Genomic DNA, 17,452 nt, shown 5'->3' on the forward strand with positions numbered 1-17,452 from the left:
GAACTTTTTTCAGCCCGAGAGTCACAGCCCCTCAGTGGGAAGCTTCTGGGTGCTACATGCCAGCAGTGGGAGGGGCCAGAAGAAAAAAGTGGGCAGAGCTATGGATGTGATCACAAGTTGAATATGAGCCAAAGTCTGATGTGGCTGCAAAAAAGACAAATGCTATTTTATGCTGCATTAACAGAAGTATAGTTTCCAAATCACGTGAAGTACTAGTTCTCCTCTATTCGGCACTGGTTAGGCCTCATCTTGAGTACTGTGTCCAGTTCTGGAACCGCACTTGAAGAAAGATGCAGACAAACTCACAGGCCAAGAGGAGGCAACAAGGATGATCAGGGGACTGGAAAAAAAGCCCTGTGAGGAGAGACTGAAAGAACTGGGCCTGTTTAGCCTTGAGAAGAGAAGACTGAGGGGAGAGAGGAAAGCACTCTTCAAGTCCTTGAAAGGTTGCCACACAGGGGAGGCCAGGATCTCTTCTTGATCATCCCAGAGTGCAGGACATGGAATAATGGGATCAAGTGACAGGAAGCCAGATTTTGACTGAACATCAGGAAAAACTTCCTAACTGTTAGAGCCATACGACAATGGAATCAATGACCTCGGGAGGTGGTGGGCTCTCCAACACTGGAGGCCTTCAAGAGGCAGCTGGACAGGCACTTGTTGGGGATGCTTTAAAGTGGTTCTTACCCTGAGGTAGGGGTGGACTTGATTACCTTATTCATTGGCGTCCACTCATGACCGAGTAAGATTGTCTTCCAAAATAAAGTCTTTAACAGTGGGTAAGCGACTGTGGAGGCCAATCCAAGATCCACACAGCCTCTCACAATGAGGACATAGGTTTCCAGATGGAAGACGGTTGCAATAAGGATTTGTTTGACGTGCTTTCCGCTTGGCTCGATTGTCCCTTTCGCTCTGTATTTGTGCTTCTTCAAATTCCATAGCACCTTTGATAATAGCCGACCTCCAACCAGGACACTCGTGGGCCAGGACTTCCCAGTTGTCGACGCTCATGTTACATTTTTTTAGATTATTTTTAAGAACATCTTTAAACCTCTTTTGCTGTCCACCAATATTCCGTTTTCCATCCTTAAGTTGGGAGTAGAGTAGCTGCATTGGAAGACGGTGATCAGGTATTCGAACAACATGGCCGGTCCAGCGAAGTTGATGTTGGAGGATCATCGTTACAACACTGATAGTCCTTGCTTCTTCCAATACGCAAACATTAGTCCATCTGTCTTCCCAAGTAATTTGCAGAATTTTCCAGAGGCAGTGTTGGTGGAATCTTTCAAGAATCTTTCAAGAAGTTGGGAGTGGCATTTCACCTGTGTACAGTAAGGTCGGTAGTACGATGGCTTTGTAGATAAGCATTTTGGTCTCCCTGCGAATATCCCAATCCTCAAACACTCTACACTTCATTTGGGAGAATGCGGCACTCGCAGAGCTCAGACGATGTTGAATTTCGACGTCGACGTTGGCTTTTACAGAGAGATGGCTGCCAAGACAAGAAAAGTCATCAACATTCTCCAGCGTTGCACCATTAAGCTGGAATGCTGACGGTGCTACATTTAATAATAATAATTTAGATGAGAGATGAGAGATGGCTGCCAAGATAAAAAAAGTCATCAACATTCTCCAGCATCACTCCATTTAGCTGTAGCTGATGTTGCTACAGAGGGACTAGTTTGCACTTGCTGATGAAGCACTTTAGTTGTTTTGATATTGAGCAAGAGGCCAAGCTTTCTATATGCTTCTGCAGAGACATTTAGGATAGTTTGAAGATCTTCCTCTGAATGTGCGGAGACTACATTATCATCGGCATATTGAAGTTCTACGACAGGTTGTACTTACCTTACTTTTTGCTTTCAGCCTACTGAGATTAAAAAGCTTTCCATCCGTTCAATATGTGAATTCCACACCAGTGGGAAGTTTCAACAAGGTCTAGAATCATGGCATTGAAAATGGCAACTAAGGTCACAGCAACGATGCATCCCTGTTTGACGCCTGATCCGACTCTGAATGGATCGCTTTGAGGGCCACTGTTATCCAAAATTGTCGCCGTCATGTTGTCATGGAGGAGTCGCAAAATATTCAAATTTATCAGGGCATCCAATATTCAGAAGGATGGTCCACAGAGCAGTTATCAAAGGCCTTAGTCAGATCAATAAACGCCATATACAGAGGTCGGTTTTGCTCCCTGCATTTTTCTTGAAGCTGTCGTGCAGTGAAGATCATGTCCACTGTCTCCCTGGAAGGGCGGAAACCATTTTGGGATTCAGGGAGGATATAGGTAGGAGGTGATTTGTGAGGATCCTTGCAAGGATTTTACCTGTGGTAGCAAGAAGAGAGAAGCCTCGGTAGTTCCCACAATTTGTTCTATCACCCTTCTTAAAAAGAGCGATAATTATGGTGTCCCTAAAGTCTTCCAGGATCTCCTCCCTCATCCAGATGTTTTCCATGAGCTTATGAAGCTGTTGTGTAAGTTCTTTAAAGACTTCAGCACGAATCCCATCAGGTCCACTAGCTTTGTTATTTTCCATTTGATTGATGGCTTTACTGGCTTCATCCCGATTTGGGGATACTGCAAGCTCCTCTGTGGTTTGTTGTTGAGGAATTTGTGAGAAGACCTCTCTAGCCATGATAGAGTTACAATTAAGGAGGTCGTGGTAATGCTCTTTCCAACGCAGTGCAATAGACTCTTTATCCTTAAGAAGTTTGGTACCATCCTTTGAGCGTAAGGGATTCATACCATAATTTGTTGGTCCATAGATGGTCTTTGTGGCATTAAAAAAGCCCCCTATATCCTCAGAATCTGCAAAATGCTGGATTTCTTGAGATTTCTTTGTCCACCGGGGGTTCTTAAGTTCTCTAGTTCTTCGTTGGACCTCAGCCTTTGTAGCATAGATTTTCTTCTTAGCAGCACAGTCAATGTCATTCTGCCATATTGGGAAGACCTTCCTTTTCTTGTCGATGATACGTTAATCTCACTATCATTCTCATCAAACCAGTCCTGATGTTTCTTAGTTTGGTATCCAATAGTTTGGTTGACATGCTGCAATAATGGAAGTCTTCAGTTTAATCCAGTGTTCCTCAACATTCTCAGGGATTTCCATAGGTAGATGTTTCTTAAGTGTTGTTTGAAAACAAGCTCGTTTAATAGGATCTTGAAGAGCATGGATGTTCATTTTACCCCTTGGTTTTCTTCCTTGGAGCCTACGCTGAAGAGCAATATTAATGGCCATAGTGGATCGAATTAATCGGTGATCTATCCAGCAGTCATCAGCGCTCGTCATGGCCCTAGTGAGGAGAACATTATGATGATCTCTGGCACGGACAATTATGTAATCCAGGAGATGCCAATGTTTCAACCGAGGGTGTTTCCATGATGTTTTAAATTTATTTTTCTAGCGAAAGACAATGTTTGTAATAACAAGATTACGCTCTGCGCATTTAGTCAGAAGTAGAATTCCATTCAGGTTGCTGTTGCCGATGCCTTCTTTCCCAATGGTTTCTGGACATAAATCAAAATCATGCCCAACTCTTGCATTGAAATTGCCCAGGAGGATAATTTTATCCTCCTTAGGTATCTCTGATAAGATGGCATCCAGCTGGGTATAAATATAATAATAATAATAAATTTTATTTCTGAGTCGCCTATCTGGCCGAGTTAACGGCCACTCTAGGCGACGTACATAATAAAATGATATACAACATATACAATATAAACCAGAATACAATATAAACCAAAACCAGAATCCCTAATTAATCTAAAACCACCCACGTCTTATAACAAAAGAAAACTAGTCCGCCCCAAGAGTCCTGTAGGCCTGCCTAAATAGCCAGGTTTTCAAGACTCGGCGGAAACTTGCCAAGGAGGGGGCATGGCGAAGGTCATAGGGTAGGGAATTCCAGAGGGTGGGGGCCACAATCGAAAATGCCCTCTCTCTGGTCCGCACCAGTCTAGCTGTTTTAACTGGTGGGACCGAGAGAAGGTCTGTGAGGCTGATCTCGTCAGGCGGCATGATTGGTGATGCTGGAGGCGCTCCTGCAGATAAACTGGGCCGAAACCGTATAGGGCTTTAAAGGTTAACACCAACACCTTGAATTGGGCCCGGTAAACAACTGGTAGCCAATGTAGATCTTCTAACACCGGAGTGATATGATCACAGCGGCGGCTGTTCTTAATCAAACATGCCGCCGCATTCTGTACCAATAAAATATTTCCTTGATGTCTTCATCAGCATCTAATCTTGGCACATAAGCGCTTCTAATAGTTTCCTGCTGGTTTTGGGCGAGTGTTAATTGGACAGTTGAGAGCCATTCATTAATGCCAATCAGAACTTCTGACAAGTGTTTCACAAGAGTATTTTTAATAGCATATAGGCCCCTTCCAACCCAACGATTCTATGATTCTATATGATTCTTACCTTGGTAAGGCTACATTCCAGCCACACCCAAGTCACAATTTCTACACCCACATGCATGCACCTTTCTCCTGATCCCGGCAAGCAAGAAGCATTGTCACAGCTCAAGGACATATTCTAGCCAAGTCACATTTGTCGGGGGTCTTAAAGCAATGGTTCCCAAACCTCTTTCCCCCCATAGACCCCTTGAAAGTTGCTGAGGGTCTTGCAGACCACGTTGTCTTTTTTACGCCTGTTGCAACAATTGTAACACGCTGTGATAGACGCGGCATAGTTTTTAATGGTATTTTTTACTGCTGATTTCATTTCTTGCAGCGCATTTTATTGAATTACAGTTTGCATCCCATAGAATTCAAACTGAAATACAATACAAGAAATAAAAGAGACATTAAAAGACAATTAAAAATCAGTAAGAATATTTAATGTGGACATGCTGCAGGCCACCTGAATGAAACTTGCGGACCACTGGCGGTCCATGGACCAGTTTGGAAACCCCTGCCCTAAAACATAGAACAAAATTTTATTTTTTTAACCACAGAGATTTCATTTAAAAAAAAAAAAAAAAGATTGGTAGACGAAGCACAGGTGAAGCCGGCTCACCTCTGGTTTAGGAGGTGTGCAAAACAGAGATTATTTATTCTGCAGATCTCTGTGGGTGATAGGTCTGGTTTTTTCTCTCTCTCTGACTTTTCTGGATGTAACACGCAAGCATGCTGCCATTTCCCCCACTCTGCTCTGCGTCCAGTGGGGAAATAAACATGAAATACACACCCCAAGGGAAAGATCAAATCTTGTCCTCCTGCACTGGAAAATGTCAGGAATGGGCAGAGGTGCTCCCTCCCTCATACGAATATAAATCAGAGGCTCTGGGCTCTGCTCACCTGAACTTTGGGATAAGCCACCGGGTCATGCAGGCTTGGCTCTTGCTGGTGAATGTAATTGAAGCAGGCATCCGCTGGGCAATCCAGAACAACCTAAAGGAGGGGGCAGGACAAAAGCTAGCAGGCATCAAGTGACAGGAAGGTAGATTTTGGCTGAGCATTAGGAGCATCAGGATCGCACAGCTGATCCCTGCTGAAAGCAACTTTGCCAGACATAAATGCAGGAAAGCCCCCTCCCCTGCACTGTGCTCTGGAAGCATCTGACCACCTCTGCACATGGGACTTTGATGGGTGGGCGGGACAATCCGCTTGTCAATCATCTGACATCATAACAATGACCAGTGAGTTGTGCTGCCCGGCGGTCAACGTTGGGCCACGGAGGTGGGGAGCGATAAGGATCTGGCCCTCCAGGCCAGAATGGTTCTCACCCCCTGACCTAGAGGAATGGAGGGCTCTCTTCCTTGCTGGAGATCTTCAAATGGAGGCTGAACAGCCACCTCTTGAGAATGCCCGAGATGCTCTGCATTTCTTGCAGTGAGTAGTGGGCTGAGCTAAATGACCTCAAAGGGTCCACCTCCAACCCTAGGACTATATAAATCCACCTCCAGAGTAAGAATCTGTGGCACTTGGAGATGCTGGGGATTGAACCTGGAACTTTTGCATGAAACACAGGTCCTCTATCACTGGTTTATGGCCCTCACCTTAACAACAGAAGGTTGTATCCAGGGTTAGTCATACTCAGAGGAGACCCATCAAAATGAACAAACATAACTTAGGTCCATTAGTTTCAATGGATGTCCTCTGAGCAGAGGCCCAAATTGGCTTGTAAAAAGGTAAAGGTGTCCCCGCACTTGTAGTGCGAGTCTTTTCCGACTCTTAGGGTGACGTCTTGCGACGTTTACTAGGCAGACCGTATATATGGGGTGGGATTGCCAGTTCCGTCCCCGGCCTTTCTTTACCCCCCAGCATATGCCGGGTACTCATTTTCCCGACCACGGATGGATGGGAGGCTGAGTGGACCTCGACCTCTTTTACCGGAGATTCGACTTCCTCCTTCCGTTAGAATCGAACTCCGGCCGTGAGCAGAGCTTCGGCTGCGTTACCGCCGCTTCCTGCTCTGCGCCATGGAGGGTCTGTGTGAAGAAGTCCTTCCTTTTGTCTGTCCTGAATCTCCCAACATTCAGTTTCATGCGACAGCTCTGAGTTCCAGTATTATATGAGGAAGAAAAACCTGCCTGCCAGTCGACTTTTTCCTGTCGACTATGCATAATTTGATACACCTCCATCATTTATTTATTTATTTTATTGCATTTGTATACCGCCCCATAGCCGAAGCTCTCTGGGTGGTTGCCTTTTTCTTTCCCCCAGAAGACACGCCCTTGCTGTGATTCAATATTGAGTAGCAGCATTTAAATTCATTTAAGGTGAATTCCTGTAAAATAAATAAATAAAGTCACCTTTGTGGCAACCCTGTAAAGTGGGCAAGTATCATATATCTCCATACTGCAGATGGGAAAGACTGAGGCTGAGTGTGAAAGTGGGTCTAGGGCTATGTAGTGAGCTTACTACAGAGATTGGAATTGGGGGCTTACCTACCCTTTGCTATTTCATGGAGTGCCATGGATGTATGTAAGGGCTTTTCTATGGATCTCCATAACCCTGATCCCTGTCCCAAGGAAAATACAGTACATACAATTCAAGGAGAGGGGAAAATAAATGCAGTTGCTCTTTGTTGGTTCCTGTTACAGATCAGGACTGGGGAGGGGGGGGGGTTAGGCCAAAGGCTTTCTAGGAAAAGTGGGTTTTGAAGAAGTGTCCACAGGAACAGACAGAGAACTGGCACCATCTGTGTTGGTGTCATGAGAGAGGGTTTGAAAAATGGTATATAAATGCCATAAATTAATACGCGTGAATGGGCAGAGTCTTTTAAGGGAGCAGAGGATCTTTGGGGTCTGGGAAGGGGCTCCAGATATAAGGGGCTGCCAGGAGAAAATGGTGTAATTATTTGAGGGATCTAGGGGGCTCAGGGAGACCGTTGCAGACCAAAGGGGCAGCTAGGGAGAATAAGGAGTCATTTAAGGAAGTAAAATCTATGGGGCTTAGAGGGGTGCACCAGGGTATAAGGGACAGCCAGGGAGAATGGGGTGAAGACCTTGGGGCAGTTATAGGGTGGTGGACTTGGAGGAGTGATGGTCATGGGAAAGGGGAGGAGGGGGAAGCCAAAATGTAGAGGCCTGACAGGTGGGTTTATATCAAGGTTTGTACGTAAAAAAAACCTCAGGGCCAGTCACCGTCTCTTAGCCTCACCCTACCTCCCACGGTTGTTGTGAGCATAAAATGGGAAGGGACAGAACCTTGTATGCCACCTTGAGCTCCTTGGAAAGGTGGGTTATATTTGTCTGTTGTTATGTTTCTAGTCCACAAGAACTAAGATTGTATAAAAGTGAAAAAGTAGGGATGCCCTGTGCTCTCTGCTGCAGCTACAACAGTGGAGGAAGACCTCTGAAAATGGGGGGGGGGGAGACTAATTTTACCCAGGCAAATCACTCTTAGTCACACTTGTTTCATTTATTCCCATCCTGAATTGCAAAAACAAGACTGGGCCTTCTCCCCTGGGGAGAGAGACATGCTGTAGCCTCAGGCATCAATAGTTTCTCCTGCTACCCCAGCGCCCCCCCCTCCACAAAGCTCTCATCTTTTCTTTTCTTTGTTAAGTATAAGGTAGGTTGTCTGAATGACAGCAGAGGGTACCTTTTGGCTGCCATCCAGCTGCTGTTGCCACGGCAACCAGCACAGGAAGTCCTCTGTTGCTAGGGGCAACTGGGGACCTGCCGTTGAAGGAGGATGCCTCTGATGATGTCTTCAGCAAAACAACTCCAGGCTTTTAGAGGGTGATAATAGATAGCAGATGCAGTGGGAAGATCTCGCCACCACCTCCCACACTTGAAACTTGGCACACCCATCAATATCTAAAATGGACCCAACCATTTTCTTTAAAAATAAAAAAAGGGCCTGACTGGTGTTCGGGACCTGGACAGAAGAAGGAAATTAGCCTAACTCCAATATTTTCAGTTATTTAATTACCCTCCCCCAGTTTTTCCAGAATTGGTTCTGCCTTCCCCAACTTGTGCAAAGAGTGTTTGATTGGGTTAGTCCTAGTCAGACTAGACCCACTGAAATTAAAGGGCAGGACTAATTACAATCCATTAATTTCAGTAGCTGCAATCCTAACTCAGTTTACCTGGCAGTAAACTCCACTGAGTTCAGTGGGACTTTCTTTGGAGTAGATATGGTTAGGACTGCAGCCTCGGCTGCGGAGAGTCCTGTGGCACCTTCAAGTCTTAACACATTCATTATGGCGTTATAGTTTACTTTGCCAGATCCATTGCTGTTGCGAGTTGGAGGACATCGTAAAAAGTGAAATCAGAGGGAATTGAGATGCAGAATAGTATAGACTGTAAATTACGTACTTCACAAAACAGTAGTTGATAACACTGACATCCTGACATTGGTAAGCCAATTGACACATATAATGTGCTAAAAACCTTTTCTCACAGTTCAGTCCACAAGTTGAACCTCTTGATGTATTGTAATTCAGTGATTATTTATAGAGTGTTTTGGTAGCAGGTTTTTTTTTTTTAATTGTTGATTTGTCATGAGAGTTTTACAGTGCAATCCTTTCCATGTTGTCTTAGAAGTAAATCCCACTGAGTTCAGTGGGGCTTAACTTCCAGGCAATTGGGTGTAGGATCTGAGCCTTAGTCCACTGATGGATCATTTAGATTTGCGAACAGATTGTTCCGGAGCAAAAGGCAAACATGATGAACGACTCTTCACAAAGAAGGTGTTCTCTTCTGTATGATGCAGGTGAAATGTCCTTGTAGATGCATTTTTATTTTTTAACTGCTTGCATTCAATCTTTTTTAAAAAGTTGGTTTCTGATTGATTCAAGGCATGTTGATTACAATGGTTTTTTAAGCGATTAATCTAACCCAGAGGTAGCCTTCATGGTGCCCCCCAAATGTGGGTACGCTACAGTCATCCTTAACCATTGGCTGTGCTGGCTGCAGAAAGTTGTAGTTCAAAACATCTGGAGTGCACCACACTGGCTACCCTTGTTCTAAGTAATGGGATTTTAATCCAGCCTTCCAAATGTCATTGAATTCCAACTCCCAGCAGCCACCACGGCCAGTGGCAAGGGATGATGGGACTAGGAGTCCAGCAATGTCTGGTGTGCCACAGGTTCCAAATCTAGGTCTAAAAGACTCTTTCTTTTTTTGAAAAAATACTTTTGATAAGCTAGTGACCCCCCACTACAGCTCCTGGCAATAAAGTCCAGGCTGAGACACTCCCCACTTTGGAAGGAGGTCACAGGAGGTGTTTGTTTCCAAATGTACAGAGTTGGAGGTGCAGCTTTAAAATGGGGACAGGGATGCTAAGAATATAACGAAGAGGGCTGTGGCTGGATCAGGCCGAAAAGGGCTCTATCTAGTCCAGCATCCTGTGGCCAACCCAGATGCCCCAACAGGAACCCTAAAGCAGGATCTTAATTCAATAGCAACTCTCTCCACTTGTGATTCCTAACAACTGGCATTCAGAGGCAGTGGAATCCATCAGCCTTGACTATGAGGCCATAATGGCTGCTGGGAGTTGAAGTCCAACAACAAATTGAGGGCTGCAGGTTGTACATGCCAGGCTTAAAGGCTCACTACACCCATATATCAAATCACTACACCCAGCCCCCTAAGATGCTTACAGTGTGTTCTCTTTGTGAGTCTTTCAGCAGTTGCTACAGTGACGGTCTGTTTTGCTCCTTGCGACTAAGGTCAGTCACAACACGGCCCTAGTTCTCAGTGAGGTGGGGAATCTGGATGAGTCCACTTGGACCACCACCTACCCTTTTTAGTTCCCATGGAGATGGATCACTATCAGAGCCCTTTTGCAAAGTCCCCATTCTGGCAAACCAAAACACTGACGTTCCTTGCCAAAGTCTGTTAGGAAACTAGTTGACAGCACATTTAAGTTCAAGTTATACAAGGACATAATTTGGGCCCATTGACCGTCAGTTTAGCTGCGAGGGCACTTCAGCTCCAGGGTTTGTGATATGGAAGGTTTGGGTGGGGCATATTGAAACTTGTGTTGTTATGTGCCCTCAAGTCAATTACAACTTATTTATTTAATTTATTAAATTTATTATTTGATTTCTATCCTGCCCTTCCTCCCAGCAGAGCCCAGGGCGGCAAACAGAAACGCCAAAAACACTTTAAAACATCATAACTTATGACTTATGGCGACCCTATGAATCAGGGACCTCCAACAGCATCTGTCGTGAACCACCCTGTCCAGATCTTGTAAGTTCAGGCCTGTGGCTTCCTTTATGGAATCAATCCATCTCTTGTTGGGTCTTCCTCTCTTTCTACTCCCTTCTGTTTTTCCCAGCATGATTGTCTTTTCTAGTGAATCCTGTCTTCTCATGATGTGTCCAAAGTATGATAACCTCAGTTTCATCATTTTAGCTTCTAATGATAGTTCTGGTTTAATTTGTTCTAACACCCAATTATTTGTCTTTTTTATGCACAAAGCTCTCCTCCATCACCACATTGCAAAGGAGTTGATTTTTCTCTTATCCACTTTTTTCACTGTCCAACTTTCACATCCATACATAGAGATCGGGAATACCATGGTCTGAATGAGCCTGACTTTAGTGTTCAGTGATACATATTTGCATTTGAGGACCTTTTCTGGTTCTCTCATAGTGGCCCTCCCCACTCTTAGCCTTCTTCTGATTTCCTGCTGTCTCCATACTGAGCTTAGATGGCCCAATGATTCGACTCTGCACAAGGCAGCTTCCATGTTCCTCTTTAAATCAGCCCTTTGTTCTCGACTGTTGTCTCCATTTTGGTTAATGACTGTGCCGAGGTATTGACAATCCTTGACAAGTTCAATGTCCTCGTTGTTAACTTTAAAGTTACTTAAATCTTCTGTTGTCATTACTTTAGTCTTCTTGGTGTTCAGCTGTAGTCCTGCTTTTGTGCTTTCCTCTAAGAAGTAGCATTTCCTACTCCATGCAAGCGATGGAAGGATGCCTTTGCTCAAGGGAGGCATTCCTACCAGAGAGCAGAAAATGCTTTTTCTTAAATCTGGGATAGGGAAACGTGTGGGGCTGTCTAGGTGTTGCTGGACTCCAAACTCCCAGCAGGCCCATGGTCAGGGATGGCATGAGCTGTAGGTCAGCAATATTTGGAGGAGGTCCACAGGTCAGTTTAAAGTGGTTTGCGTGTGTGTCCAGCATGTGAGCCATTCTTCTGAGTTATTCCCTGATCAAGACACAGCAAAGCCTGGAGCACGGGGGAGGTGGGGGGCTTGCTGCAGGCCCAGCTATGACCCGGTGCAGAGCAGCTGAAGTCTTAATATAGCATCCCAAGGGGGAGCTGGCCTCAGAAGCTGCTGAGTCTGGTTCACAGTCCTTCCCCCCCCCTCCAAGTCTCCTGCTCTTGGTCCCAGGAAGCTTTTGTTGCAAGAGCCCTTTGCAGAAAATCCAACTCTGCAAACAGGAAATCCAGTCCATGAGTGGGGAGAAAGAGAGCGTCCATCTGATGCAAGTTTTAAAATTTATTCTATTGGGGTGGGGAGATCAACCAGAAATGGCTAGCCTGGCAGTAAGGCAGGGCAGGGACGGTTGACCCTTTGGCCCCCAGATATTGTTGGACTACGAGTCCTACAATCCCTGACCATCAGCAACGCTCACTGGGTCTGAAAGGACTTGTGGTGCAAAACATCTGGAGGGTAACATCTGGAGAAAACAGCTATAGAAAGTATGCTTATTTTGGAATTACTAGGGGGTGTATTTTAGCCCATATGCAAATTTAGTCAACTGATTCCATTACGGGGTGGAAATCAGTTGGATTTCGGCCCTTCCAAAAGTGGTCAAGGGTTTTCAAAACAGTCACTTGATTAGAACAGAGATAGGGGAACAACTGTACCCCTCCAGATGTTGTTGGACTACAACTCCCCATCCCTAACTATTCGCCATGCTGGGTGCTGGGGCTGGTGTCGGTTTTAGTCCAACGACTTCTGGAGGACTACAAGTTCCCCACCCAAGGTAACGTTGACTGGCTCTGATTCTGCCAATTGCAACATCAAAATGAATTAAAATCAATGGTGGTGGTGTTTTTCTGGTGGAACTCTCCGCAACGGAGTACTGGCACCTTTCATCAGGCTGCCCCTGGCGCACCTCCTTTGCCCTGTGCCGGGTGGAGTGGGGGCTTATTAAAAAAAAAGGTTGCGAGAGAAGGAAGGAGCTGTGGGTTATCCCTGCACACCCAGGCTGCACCTGGGCGGAGAGAGAGGGAGACAAGGAAAGTGTGATGTGTGTTCTTAATGAAAGAGACAGAGAGATGCACGTGTGTTTGTGATCTGTAGGTGAAATGGTTCAACCTAAGGTTGAAAGGGATCAGGGAGGTAATCTAGCCCCCCCCCACCTATGATCTGCTACACAGGACTTTGCAATGACAGCATCCCTGACGAGATGCCTGCCCCACCTCTGCTTAAATACCTTCACTAAAGGAGAGGCCACCATTTTCCAAGCCAGTCTGATCCGCTGCCCAACAACCTCATACAATTAGGAAATTTCTGCTAACGTTTAGCTGAAATCTGCCATTTTGCTGTAGCCCTAGAGCAAGAAAGAATGTGCTTTCTCCATCTTTGGCGCGATAGAGTAATTCATTGCATGAAGGGCTAACTTTTGATTATGCCAGGCAAGGTTTCCATAAATGTCTATGCAACAGTCCAGCTCCAGGGTTGGAGATCGGTACATTGGTTCATACAGACAAATGTCACCGATTCAAGAGCCAGTGTGGCATAGTGGTTAGAGTGTTAGACTAGGATCTGGGAGGGACCCAGGTTCAAATTGTCACTTGGCCATGAAGCTCATTGGGTGAGTTTAGGCCAGATAAACTCCCCCAGGCTAAGCTATCTGACAGGGTTGTTGTGAAGATAAAATAGAGAGAGGGAAAATGATTGGTTGTATCCAATGTCTTCCCCAGAGCAGACCCACCAAAAATAATGGAGACAAATAATTGGGTCATAGAACGAATTAAACCAGAACTGCCACTAGAAGCTAAAATGATGAAACTGAGGTTATCATACTTTGGACATGCAATGAGAAGACACGATTCAGTAGAAAAGGCAATAATGCTGGGAAAAACAGCAGGGAGTAGAAAAAGAGGAAGGCCAAACAAGAGATGGATTGATTCCATAAAGGAAGCCACAGACCTGAACTTATAAGATCTGAGCAGGGTGGTTCATCACAGATGCCCTTGGAGGTCACTGATTCATAGGGTCGCCGCAAGTTGTAATCGACTTGAAGGCACATAACAACAAGATCAGGGATGGGGGAACTTCTGTGGCCCTCCAGATGTTGCTGGACCACAACTCCATCATCATCATGCCTGATCATTGGGCCATGCTGGGAGCTGGGAGTCCAGAATTTGGCACCCCAACTTTGGCCTGCATGTATGTTTTGTTCTGGGTGTGTTTACTTATTTTTATTTATTGTAAAAGTTTGCTGCATAAGTTGAGCAGAGTTTTTTTTATTATAGTTTTTCTATAACAAAAACAATCAGTAAAGAGCTGAGAGTTGTGGTGGTGGAACGGGGGATCCTTTCACAGTTACAGAAATTGTTCCTTCCAGCGTTGGCTGAGTGTGGTATCTGATTGAGTCATACTCAGGGTAGACTCATTGGAATCAACTTTTAAGTGGCTCTGCTCTGAGTAAGACTTAGTCAGACACAACCCTGAGCACGTTTGGTGGGCATAGAATGGTGGCAGGCTGTTGCTGGTGGGGAAACGGAATGGGATATCTGATAAAGGGCATGGCCGGCTCAAACCTTGTTATAGGCCTCACTTGTGAGTACGTAATAGCGCTGCGTTAAAGTGCACATGTGTATGTGAAGAATTTTGGGGACAGGTGGAACTGGGAGGCGTGATCTTGCCAATGCCCTTTCTTATCTTGGGCAGCCCTTTGCCGAGTGGTGTCAGCTGCCCCCCCAGGATGCTGCAAAGATGCCAGAGAGTGCGTGGAAACTGGCCTTCTACACCGTGTCCTGGTCATATGGGGCCCACCTACTGTTCTTCGCCGGCTACCCCTTTTTCTATGACCCTCCTTCTGTCTTTTACGGTACGGTAAGCAGCATGGACACAGTTGAGAGGAGGGAGGGTCAAGGATTTATTTTGGGGGGGAGGGGGTTGCCATTGCATTGTTTAGATTGGGGTGGGGAATGTCAGGCTTGGGGAGTGAATGTGGTCCTCCAAACCTCTTTTTCTGGCCACATCCCTCACTGGTCCTACTTCAGGCCCTCCTGGAATGTTCTCGCCTGGCTGGAAATGTGTCCTTGAATTGACCGTGCCTCTTGCTTGCTTGGATGGGGATAGAGGGGGGTGTGTGCATGTGTGTAAACTAGCCCATTGTGCAAAGGCACAATTTGCATTAGTTGCTCTGCCTACTTTTGTCCCTGGCTCTGCCCACCAACTGGTATGCAGCCTCTGGGGGGTTGCCCAGAAGGGAATGCGGCCCTCGGGCTGCAGGTCCCTTACCCCTGGTTCAGTTCCCCTTAGAAGATCAGCCCAGAGCTCACTTCACAATTCGGTGGTGGACTTGTGTAGTGGCACCCCCTTAACTCCAGAAGATGTGGCAGGGTGGAACCCCCAATTTCTCCCCCACCTCCTTTGACTTTCACGGTGCTCTCCTGTATTTATTTATTTATTTATATATTATTTTATTTATATCCCACCCTTCCTCCCAGCAGGAGCCCAGCGCGGCTGTAGAGGTGGTGAGCGCTTTCCCAGTTTTGGAGAAACTTTTAAGTTTCTCCTAATGTTCGCCCAACATCTGCCCTCTGCCCACTTAGGCCCTGCCCTCGGGGCTTTGTGTAACTGCCATGCATGGATTTGAAGAGGGCTATCTTAGCCCCCCTCCCCCAGCCTTCTGCAAGCCAAACATACCAAATTCCTTCCACTGCTCCTCATTGGAGTTATTTTCCGTGTCTGAGACCCTCTGAGACTCTTGCAGTTAGTCTATACCCTTCTTATGTTGGACACAGTGCCTAGTTCAATACTCACTGGCGGTGGCTGTCAGGGATATCAAGTAGGGTCCCTCTTAGCCCTACCTGAGGGATTGCACCTGGGACCTTCTGTGTGCAAAGCAGGGGCTCTGCTGCTGAAGAAGGGGGCCTCATCTTTGCTTTGGTTTTTCTCCAAAACAGATAATGCATAGTGAGTATTTGTGAGTAAATGTAAGAAAAGCTATGCCTACAGGTGTACCAGTGTAAAATAACCGATATCTTGGTGTAGGATATGGTGTGTGTTGCTGTCTTAAATCTTCCATTTGCAACCTTTTTAGATTTGTTTGTTTTGGATCAGTTTAACTCCACAGCAAAGTATTATCTGAGATATTCTGGGTTTCGTCCAGGTGGTGGTGGGGGTGTGTGTTTCACTGCAACAGGGCCCCCTAGTGGTCATAAGCTGGAATGTCCACTCTGGACTCCTGGGTCCTTGAGGCCAGATCAGTAGCTAGATGCTTTGTTCCTCTGAGCATCTTGGGTTTCTGATTGGAGGGGGTGGTTGGATCTGAGCAGCAACTCCGTTCCTTGAATTGCTTTGGTTCCAGTGCATTGACTTCACTTTTTCCCTTCCTTCACGGCTGTCCAGACTGGAAGAAAGGCATGGAGGTGCCGACCAACATTGCAGTCGCCTACCTGATGCAAGGCAGCTTTTATGGTCATTCCATCTATGCCACGCTCTACATGGATGCTTGGCGCAGGGACTCCATCGTCATGCTCGCCCACCACGTGGTCACTCTGGCGCTCATCACCTTCTCTTACATGTTCAGGTTTGTCACCCTCCGCACCGGTTCACCTGACCATTAATTTGCCATCTGGCTCCTTCGCCTTTCTTTCGCTGGCTAAACCATTCCCAGACTTTGGAATTCCCTGCCCCAAGAAGCCCGCTTTGCTCCCTCCCTGATGGTCTTCCAGAAACGTGTAAAAACCATTTTGTTCCAGAGAGCCTTTGGTTGGGACTGACAGGTCAGCCTGACACTGTTTAAAGTTTTTTATCTTTTAAGTTCTTTCATTCTCACTCTTTTATATGTGCATGCACAATGCATTTATGTATTTTAATAGCATTTTATGCATTTTAATATACTGTAATGTTTGTGTTTTTATTGTGTATTTTATTATATATGTGTGCTATTTTCTCATAGCCGCCCTGAGTGCCCTATTGTAGGGTAGAAGGGTGGGATAGAAATATTTTAAATAAATAAATAGCTCAGTGGAAGAGCACCTCCTTTATATGCAGAAGGTTCCAGATCTGATGCCCGACATCGCTGGGTTGCGCCTGATAATGGTCTGAAATCCTAAAGAGCTGGTGCCAGCTAGTATAGACTTTCTTTCTTTAATATCCCGCCATTCCTCCCAGAAGGAGCCCAGGGTGGCAAGCAAAAGCACTAAAAGCACTTTAAAGCATCTTAAAAACAAAAGACTTTAAAACATGTTAAAACAAAACTTTAAAAACATCTTAAAATGCGATTTCAGGACAGATGCAGATTGGGATAAGGTCTCTCCTTAAAAGGCTTGTTGAAAGAGGAAGGTCTTCAGCAGGCGCCGAAAAGATGTCAGAGATGGCGCCTGCCTACTATTTAAGGGGAGGGAATTCCAAAGGGTAGGTGCCGCCACACTAAAGGTCCATTTCCTATGTTGTGCAGATGTTGTGTCCTGATAAGATGAGGCCCTCACCTGCAGAGCTCAGTGATCGACTGGGTATATAAGGGGTAAGACGGTCTTTCAGGTATCCTGGTCCCAAGCTCTATAAGGCTTTGTATACCAAAACTAAAACCTTGAACTTGGCCTGGTAGCAAATGGGCAGCCAGTGCAATTCTTTGAGCAGCGGGGTGACATGTTGGCGATATCCTGCCCCAGTGAGCAGTCTCACCACCACATTTTGCACCAGCTGCAGCTTCCAGACCAACCTCAAGGGCAGCCCCACATAGAGTGCATTACAGTAATCCAGCCTGGAGGCTACCAGTGCAAAGGCAACAGTGGTCAGGCTATTCTGGTCTAGAAGCAGCCGCAGTTATGTTACAACTTGAAGCTG

At 45.8% G+C, this 17,452-nt stretch overlaps 1 protein-coding gene and 1 long non-coding RNA gene across 5 annotated transcripts in view; one reads left to right on the forward strand and one right to left on the reverse strand.

Annotated features, from left to right (window-relative positions):
• Positions 1-17,452, forward strand: part of CERS1 (ceramide synthase 1) — a 39,938-nt gene that overhangs the window by 13,506 nt on the left and 8,980 nt on the right. For 2 of the 3 annotated variants that reach the window (XM_061600513.1, XM_061600515.1), the window contains exons 2-3: positions 14,321-14,480; positions 16,010-16,190. In XM_061600513.1, coding sequence (XP_061456497.1) covers positions 14,321-14,480; positions 16,010-16,190 — 341 coding nt within the window. Of the gene's footprint in view, positions 1-1,626; positions 1,838-14,320; positions 14,481-16,009; positions 16,191-17,452 lie in introns of those variants that run through there. The other variant, XM_061600516.1, reaches the window with a different exon arrangement.
• LOC133372225 (uncharacterized) overlaps positions 1-17,452 on the reverse strand; it is a 36,486-nt gene that overhangs the window by 5,651 nt on the left and 13,383 nt on the right. The window contains exons 3-4 of one of the 2 annotated variants that reach the window (XR_009759468.1): positions 5,303-5,395; positions 4,833-4,921 (exon numbers count right to left, since the gene is read on the reverse strand). This is a non-coding gene — a long non-coding RNA (uncharacterized LOC133372225). Of the gene's footprint in view, positions 1-4,832; positions 4,922-5,302; positions 5,396-17,452 lie in introns of those variants that run through there. The other variant, XR_009759467.1, reaches the window with a different exon arrangement.

This window comes from Rhineura floridana, chromosome 18 (assembly GCF_030035675.1).
Source record: "Rhineura floridana isolate rRhiFlo1 chromosome 18, rRhiFlo1.hap2, whole genome shotgun sequence".
NCBI classification, from domain to species: Eukaryota; Metazoa; Chordata; class Lepidosauria; order Squamata; family Rhineuridae; genus Rhineura; species Rhineura floridana.